This window comes from Lytechinus pictus, chromosome 10, assembly GCF_037042905.1.
Source record: "Lytechinus pictus isolate F3 Inbred chromosome 10, Lp3.0, whole genome shotgun sequence".
In the NCBI taxonomy this organism is placed as follows: Eukaryota; Metazoa; Echinodermata; class Echinoidea; order Temnopleuroida; family Toxopneustidae; genus Lytechinus; species Lytechinus pictus.
This window is the reverse complement of record NC_087254.1, coordinates 23,676,594-23,686,014: the sequence shown is the minus strand read 5'-3', so window position 1 is coordinate 23,686,014 and position 9,421 is coordinate 23,676,594. Positions and strand designations below refer to the sequence as shown.

Below are 9,421 nucleotides of genomic sequence, written 5' to 3'. Positions count from 1 at the left end.
TTCTCTTTGATATGGATTCAGCTGGTTTCAAGGGTTTCATTCTCCTTTAATGAAATATAGTATAATTCAAACAATATAAGACAAAAGAAATAGTGAGGGACATCATCGATCCTCTCACTTGCATATCACAGAGTTGTGCATTACATATGTACATGTATATCAAAGGGGGTACTCCACGCTGAAAATAGTATTAATTGAACAGATAAAAAGTCAAACACTCGAAATTAGATCAAAAAAGAATAACAGTCATGATATTTCAAAATTTGCATTATTTTGGTGAAACAGTTCTATGCATGTCTTCTTGAATATTCAATGAGCAAATTGATATCATATCCCCTCTCATTCCTTTGTATTTTATAATTATATGAAATTATGTATATTCAAAATTTGTCCTTCCAGAAGTGAGAGATTGGATTGACCACTAATTTAATGCATTAGATATTTATTGTGGCAATTTATTTTTTAAAGGGAGACACACATGTATGTAAATATGAAATAATTTTGAATTTACGTAATAACATAAAAGAGAAAGTAGGGATGTGACATCATCAGCCCATCTAATGAACATTCATGATGATGTGTAATGTCTACAACTGTTTTCACAAAATATTGCTACACTTTAAAATTCAATAACCTCGATAAATATCACATTTTTGGTGAAATTTGTAGCGTTTTGCAGGGTGAACTTTATTCTATAGTTAGATATGTGGAGCGTTGTGGCCCAGTGGATTAGTCTTCTGACTTTGAAACAGAGGGTCGTGGGTTCGAATCCCAGCCATGGCGTAATTTCCTTCGGCAAGAAACTGATCCACAATGTGCTGCACTCAACCCAGGTGAGGTAAATGGGTACCGGTAGGAAGTAATTCCTTAATAAGCTGTGTGCGCTATGAACGCCTAGCTTAGCCGGGTAACATAGGAGCGCCTTGAGCACCTAACAAGGTGGATATGTGCGCAATATAAATACCCTATATTATATATTTTCAGCCCGGAGTACCCCTTTAAGTAAATATAAGTCAAATACCAAAGTCAAACCTTTGTATTTATGCAAACCATGCGTTGCTTTCTTTCTAAATTGAAGAGATTAAAGTGGTCCCATTTGATCTGACTTTGGGCAGATTTCCCTGTATTTTCCGCTTTCTAAAAATCATATTAAAATTCCTCAAAAATACAGCCAGGTTAAAGCTTCTGTACTGACAACTCACAAAAATAAACAGTTCTTTGATACAAGCAATTTTAGCATTGCATCGTTTTCACCATACAGTTTACTAACATTTATCATGATGGGGATAATGAAATCATATATACAATATCTTAAGGCAAATAAGTATTACACTTCATAATAAAATACACATGTATTCTTTTTTCTTCAAATATTCATTTTATTAAAAATCATGATTTTTCTAAAACCTGAAAATACTTACAAGTTAATATGTACACACCATTGTAGGATCAACATTTATTCCATAAATGATTTGTGATAAACAATTCATAAAGAATAAATAATTGCTTGGTGAAAACTAATTGTTTACTGACAGAAATTAAACTGAATATTCTGAAAAAAATATATATATTCAAACTGTTGTTTCAGTTTGATATGATCTTTACCGGTATATAGCAAACATTAGTCAAGAAAAGATAAAAACTGTATATTTCACCAGTAAGTGTCTCCATAAAATCATTGGAATGCTTTAACAAATGTATATTGTACTTTAGGTCTGTTTTATATAATTTTGTGTGCTGCCACATGTGATATTCTTTTTTTTACACAAAAATAATGACCATTTTAAGAGACAATAACATTAAATTGCCTCCTATGGAAATGGGGTAAAGCCACAGATGTAATTCTGGAAAAGCAAAAACTAATTTGAAGATTGAATCTAAATAATGTTTCTTAAAAATCTTTGCCAATTAAATATTTTGGTTAAGTGCAATGATAAAGAATACAGCACAGTTAAGAAAGAAAAAAAAGAACACCAATAAGAATTCATCCTATCTGCAACCATGTGATTGTATGAGATAGTCGCATCTTAGATAAGGAGTTTTTCGATTGCTTGCTGCATACGGGTGATCTGTGGCTTCAGTTGGGAGCCCTCATTGGTGGTCACTGAACAGGATATGACGGGACGGGAGACACCACAGGCACGACCAAGAGCTGCAATATATAAGCAAAAACACAATAATAGCATTATTTACTTTTTGATGAAGGGGAATCTTACCCACATGGAAAGATAATATAGGCCTACAAGACTGAGTGACCACAAAAAAAAAAAATCGCAATAGCTCATACCACTCCTGTACAAAGTACAAAAAAGGCAGAAAATAAGCAGAATTTTTTTTTTTTTGTCGTAATAGCTAAAGAGCCAAACTCTCCCACCCCTGAGAAAGAAGAGAAGCAGAGGTGACAATTTGAACCAAATCTGATAAAAAGTTAAACAGCTGTAACGCTACATGTATACTTTGGGAATTGAATTTAAAATGGGAATCTTGCTCCAATAATAAAAATGACTACATGTACAATGACATACTTTTGAGTTTTACTCTGAATCATACTTTCTTTATGAGAAATATAACAGTATTGCTGGTTTAGGTGATCTCGGCTTAGATCACACAATAGCAGTGAAAATTTGTACGTAGACGCATTTTCCATTAAAAAATATCACAGGCTGTGAGTCTTTAAATAACCTACCTTCCTTGGACCTGACAAAGACATAAGGAACGTTCTTATCTTCACACAAGAGAGGAAGGTGGAGTAAGATCTCCAGAGGCTCTGCATCAGCAGCCAGGATGATGAACTCTGAGATACCACGGTTAAGGGTCTTGGTGGCTGTTAATGATCAAGGATAACTATCATTAAAAGAATTCCCCAGGCTGAAAATAATGTGTTTTAAACCCCATAAAATTAGACAAACTAAACACTGAAATTTCATCAAAATTGGATGAAGAATTACAAAGTTATAGCAACTCAAAGTTTTGCATAAATTTGGTGAAATAGTTCTATGCATGCCCTCATGGGTTTGCGATGAGCAAGGTGAAGATGCCATTCCCACACCTATTCTTGTGTTTTATCATGATAAAATTATTTTTATTCAAATGTTTTTCCTCCTTTTCCAAGAATGCAAAAGGAGGATTGATTACTGATTCACTGTATAAGATAATCATTGCTGAAACTAAATTTATTACCAAGACACATGTATGAAAATATGAAATAATTATCATGTCATGTGATAGAATAATAAAAGCATATGGTGCACAAGATTTCTCTGCCTCAGCACCTTCTCTCTGGAATAATTTGCCGATGAATTTAAGAATTATACCATCACTGGAAACCTTCAAATCTAAAATGAAGTCTTATCTTTTCTAACAGTATTAGTTATTGGCACTCATCCAAACTTTCTCATTCTTCCTTTTCTTGTGCACCTCGGAATAGAATATTTCTAGATAGATGGCGCTATATAAATGCCTATTATTATTAAAAGGGAAACTGGGGACACTCACACACCATCAGCAACACACCTATTGCATTTTCCAACAATATTTTACCAGTAGGGGACTGGGAAAGTGGTAAAAGGGGTATAATGTAGGAATAGGCAAGACAAAAAATACTTTGAATACAAAGTTATGCTTAAAAACATATGATTTCATGTAAAAATCTAACACAAATTATGCATTCTGCCCAATTTCACATCAGGATACTCTTTTAATTTGACCTCTGAACAAAAAGTTTTAGATGGAGTCACTCATCGTTTACCCGGTTTATGAAAGTAGGACAAGTGGTCGCAGATCACAACATATTTTTAATCACAAACTGACTGCTGATATAGAATACCCAAATATTGTGTAGCCGTTAGACATACCTTCATTTGCTCCCTTCCGTAGCTGTTTGTAGTTGAAAGCTTGCTGCACCAGATCAAGAAGAGTCTTTGTAAGTTCAGCATCAGCCAAGGGGTAGGCTTTGGGATTTACTTCATCAGCCTTTTATGTGTACGAGGAAAAAAAGAGGGAGGGGGGAGGGGAAAAAAAATCAAATTTACTGCCATACAATCTCAAGTTTATGAATTTCAAACTTTAATCATGAAAAATCTAAATATTCCACTTGTAGCACCAATCGCAAGCCAAGATCAAACAGATTCCAACAAAAAGAAATTTTTCTACCTTTAGGCGGTAATGAGAGACCTCATAATTTTTAAATTCAATACGTTGCATTCATAAATCTAACCAAATGTCAAATTTAATCAAATTTGGACATCATTCCATGAACTAGATCCTGTGAAAATTGTTGCCCCATTTTTGTGTTGAAAAAGTCAATGGACAAAAATTTGATTTATTTGGCTAAATAAAATTGCAAATTTTCACTTCCAAATCCAGGCTGGACTTTATATGACAAGTAGTTATAAAAGGTATCTGTTCAAATCATTTTATTTTCAGCCCGCGGTACCCTTTTAAAGCAATCACTTGTCAGCATAACTTAAGCGTATGCTCACTCAATAAAATTACATGTGAAAAGTTCCAAAAAGTCATATAGCATGAACAAAGATTGAGTTGTATTAAGTCTAATTTGAGCTATGATAATAAATTATGAGGCCTAAAGGGGGGGGGGGGATCATTTATGTATCGGGAATTCAGAATAAAGGTGACTAAACTTCTAAGTGACAGATTCGATATTTTCAAATAAAATCAGACCAAAATTGAATTGATTTGAGATATAGATAGCATCGTCCATTACTACGGTCAGCCACTATGCTTTATCAACTTTAAAGGAGAATGAAACGCTTGAAACCAGCTGAATCCATATCAAAGAGAAAAATCAAAGAAACATATTGTTGAAAGTTTGAGGAAGATTGAATGAATAATAAGAAAGTTATGAGCATTCGAATATTGAGATCACTAGTGCCATGTAGATCCTCCCAACGGCAATGCGACCAAGATCTGTGATATCACACACGTACAACTCCCTCATTACTTTAGTACTTATTTCACTTATATTCTCACTTTTATAGAGTCTATCACAAGGTGAGGTGTTCTCTTTATGAGATGACAAGTACAGAGGTTTCACAACATTATATCATTGATGAATCGTTTGTCATATGATTAGAATGAGCAAAAAGAGATGTTTTGGGGTATATTTTCAGTGTCCAAATGGGAGAGTTGTACGTGTGTGACATCACAGATCTTGGTCGCATTGCCAATGGGAGGATCTCCATAGCATTAGTGATCTCGACATTCAAATGCTCATAACTCTTTTATTGCTAGTCCTATTTTACTCAAAGTTTTGTTGATCTTATTCTTTGATTTTTCTGCTTTCACAAAAGCTAACTTGCTCCAAGAGTTTCATTCTCCTTTAATGTAAAATGTTTCCTTTTGTAGAGCTGTAGTGTGAACAGGGTTCTTGAATAGTGACATTTTAAATAAATAATTCTTCTTAATCATCATCTTCCGTTAGTCATCGAAATTCCATCGTCTTCCACCATATTCTCTACATTCTTTCCAACATACAAGATTCACTCTTCCATCTCCGTCTTTCATTTTCAATACTCGTGTTCATACATACAATGTACATGTACTTCACTGTAAATAAGCTCTTACTCTCTGATTGGTTCCCTCCCAGCCTTAGGTCCATTAAAGGTCAAGTCTACCCCAGAAATATATTGATTTGAATCAATAGAGAAAAATCAAGTAAGCACAACACTGAAAATTTCATCATCTACATGTATGTCACCAATTTGCTCCGTTCGGACTCCCTGCCAAATGAAGGCAACCCGCTAGCATGCTGTCATCTTGATTTCTGTGCAAATTCAATGTGGTCAAGTTTTTCTGTGCTTGTTTTTTATGTCATTTTGAAGATTGTAAATTTGCGAGAAAGTTCATGAACTTTGAAGAAAAACTACAGATTTCTTTAAATTTTAGTGCATTTTCGGAGATCCCGCTTGTTAAATCTGAGATGAGCTGCCACATACTCTGGAAATATGGAACAGATTCTACATTTTTAAGCCAAAGGGCAAAATTTGACATTTTGACTTTTCAAAGGGGATTTTGGAGTCGAGTAGAAATCAAGACCTTCCTGAGGTGAGTAATAGTGCTGTCTACTTGGAGTGTGTTGTGGCGATTGACTGCTGGATTTTTAAATAAGTTTTGAGTCGACTACCTCAAGTGATGTCCATGTAGGCTAGACTCCATTTCACTACCGCTTATCTATGCTTCACCTACCCGATCATCAAGGTGGTGAACTCGTTCTGATACTCCGAGTGATATATGTGGGATTTTATGGGGGTAAATATAAAACTCATGCAACAACACGATCTTTAAAAACAATAAAAACTAATATTCTTACCTTTCACAAAGTTTCACTTCTTTTCCATGCTTCTTTAATTTCCTGAACGTATTAGTTTACTGCCGATTCCAAAACATCGCAAAGGCAAATTGCGCGGAATTTGCAGCTCAATTCATGAATATTCATGAGGACTATACATCCATATCTGATGCAAATGCAAAATGATCTCGATGTTTAGTCCTACTCATGAATATTCATGAATTGAGCTGCTGATAGAAGCGTGGAAAAGAAGTGAAACTTTGTGAAAAGTAAGAAAATTGATGTAATTTGTTTAGATTTTATGAAAGCCTTTGACAAGGTACCTCACCGTCGACTGCTTGAAAAGGTTTGGTATAAATGAACAGGTGGTTATTCGAGGCATTCCTTGTTGGAAGGAGACAGAGAGTGTGTGTGAATGGCGAGTTCTCAAGTTGGGGACATGTAGATAGCGGAATTTCGCAAGGGAGTGTTCTTGGCCCGTGCTGTTTTTGTTATATATCAATGATCTCCCAGATGTTGTTACTGGAAGTAATGTTTATCTTTTTGCAGATGATACCAAGCTGTTCAAGTATATAAGAGATCAGAATGATTGCAATTCACTCCAGAGAGATCTTGACCATTTGAAATGCGGGTCAGAAAAATGGCTGCTGAAATTCAACCCCAAGAAATGTAGTGTACTCTCTATTGGTATCACGCAGGACCGGCAGGAAGCTTTTGCATACACTTTAATGAATGATGCGCTTGAACATGTCACCTCCGAAAGGGACTTGGGTGTTGTGATTGATGATAAACTCAGCTTTGAAGAGCACATGCAATCGAAGATAAACAAGGCCAACAGGCTTATGGGCTTGATCAGACGAACTTTTGTATATCTAGACAAAAATAACTTTGCATTGTTGTATAAGTCGCTTGTCCGACCACAAGTTGAGTATGCCCATGCTGTGTGGAACCCCGTACTGAAAAAACATATACATGCATTAGAGAACGTACAAAGAAGGGCAACAAAATTAGTCCCTGAATTAAGGAAGCTTTCCTATCCACAACGACTTAAACGATTAAAAATCCCAACTCTGGCGTATCAAAGAGTTAGGGGTGATATGATTGAAACATATAAACACTTTAATAATTATGATCAATGTACAAAACTTAATCTCGAAGAAAAATATCGTGAACATACCAGAGGTCACAGTAAAAAATTGTTCATAACAAGGACAAAGACCCAGAAATATAGGAAGTCTTTTTATGTTAGAATACGTAAGACATGGAATAGCCTAAATAATGAAGTTGTCACTGCCCCAAGTGTGCACAGTTTTGAAGCTGCCCTGGATACATTAGATGCTGGAAAAATGAGCCAAATAAAATATGGCTACGAAGTACGAAAGCCCTGTTCTCGGAAGTGAGCCAGCCATCTTGAGGAAAAACCTAGAACTCAATAGAGGCATAACATGCCTACATTCAGAAACTTCCCAAGGTATCCCTAGGTAATATCAGTTTTTAAAGGTCAAGTTGTTGCATGAGTTTATTCTCCCCCTAAAATCTCACCTTTGTCACTCGGAGTATCAGAGCGAGTGGTCCTACTACTACTAGCTAGACCATGTAGACTAAGTCTAGTAATGGACAGAATTTTTTATTTAGTGTTCACATCGGATCAATCATGGGAAAAAAAACAGAAAAATAAACATTTTTTTTCATCAGAAATACAAATGTACGGACAGGTCTGCAGCTGCATCAGATCACAATCACACAAAAAAATCGAAAACTCAACATGAAAAATACTGTACTTTGTACAAAATCAAAACAAAATACAATTTCATTTTCAAGACAATCAACAGTAGACAAATCAAATTCAAAAGCAAGACCAAATACTTCCAAGATAAAACCTACATTACAGGCCTCATCAACTGTCAACCTTTCGGCGTCGTTACAACTTAAAGGGGAATGAAACCTTTGGAACAAGTGTCTCTTTTCGCTTTTTCTTATGGTGATACAAACTCTTTATCCATGATGTATTCTTTAAAAATCTGTATTACCGGTACATGCTCTCTTATAGAAGAACACACGATCTACTTATAGATGTGATAAAAGAGGCAGTGTTAGTGAAATATATACTAAAGTAATGGGGAGAGTTGTTCACAAGTGACATCACACATCTTTGTCGCATTGCCAATGTGAGGATCTCGTCATAGGCATAGCATTAGTGATCACAATATTCTGAAATGCTCATAATTCATATAACTTTCTCATTATTTGTCTCATTTTTGTTCTCAAACTTTTGTTGATCTGTTTCTTTGATTTTTCTATTTTCACACAAGCTATCTTTGTTCAGAGGTTTCATTTTCCTTTAAGTTACAGGTACATGGTTCGACTTGGTTCGTCATGAAACAGGCCCTAGCCATTAGTCCATTCCCATCATCTGCGTATGCGATTCTCGCCCACGAACATCCCATGTATCTTATCACGTTTTCGTGATTCAGTATTAGAATTGCACACGAGATAAATCGCTGAGCCGAGTTTATCGTATTGCCGTATTATAAATTGGTTGTGCAGGATGCACATTTTCAACAAATAATGCTAAAATAATTAATCAAACATGCGTGAAATGTACCACGAATTCGAAATAAGTATGTAACATACCATATTAGAGAGTTTCTTGGATTGGTTAGGATAGAAAAAGATGAATTTCGGTCCTCTCGGCGTTGCGCTTCACTGAGGCCTAACGAGCTCCACGTGCGTATACTTATGGAAAGCAAATAATGGGGATATCGGATCGATCGGATACGTATATATATATACGTATACATATATATGCATGCGATGTTATGCGCCGCGCTCGTATGCTAAAAACGAAGTCCGAGACAAGTGAGCTGCTGGGCAAACCCTTCACTCGAGTTATAGGGTCTGAATGTGCAGCCTATCCATGTCTTGTGTACTGAAGGCCCTCTCGCTCAGAATTGAAACAGCAAGTTTTGTTTGTGCTAGTCTTTACGTGGAGACGCACTTGCTGATCAATCATGGTCTGTTAAGAGTTAGGTTTAAAAAACAAACAAAAAAATATTCAGAAAAGTGTTATTAATATTGAAGGAGAATTATGTCATGATAATCTAAAGATAGCCA

The 9,421-nt window shown here is 35.5% G+C and overlaps 1 protein-coding gene across 1 annotated transcript; it reads right to left on the bottom strand.

Moving 5' to 3' along the window:
* Positions 1–1,355: 1,355 nt before the first annotated feature.
* LOC129269324 (NHP2-like protein 1) lies at positions 1,356–9,284 on the bottom strand. The gene is made up of 4 exons (XM_054906817.2): positions 8,942–9,284; positions 3,855–3,972; positions 2,687–2,824; positions 1,356–2,152 (listed from the first exon to the last, which is right to left on the bottom strand). Exons 1-4 carry the CDS (start codon positions 8,942–8,944, stop codon positions 2,028–2,030), a joined length of 384 nt encoding a protein of 127 aa, XP_054762792.1. The 5' UTR covers positions 8,945–9,284; the 3' UTR covers positions 1,356–2,027.
* Positions 9,285–9,421: the final 137 nt, after the last annotated feature.

Bases quoted from the DNA above. Each gene is read 5' to 3' on its own strand.
- LOC129269324 (XM_054906817.2), bottom strand. The intron at 2,825-3,854 runs GTATGTCTAACG...GATCATTAACAG, and splicing joins ACGGAAGGGAGCAAATGAAG to CCACCAAGACCCTTAACCGT. The intron at 2,153-2,686 runs GTAGGTTATTTA...TATATATTGCAG, and splicing joins CTTTGTCAGGTCCAAGGAAG to CTCTTGGTCGTGCCTGTGGT.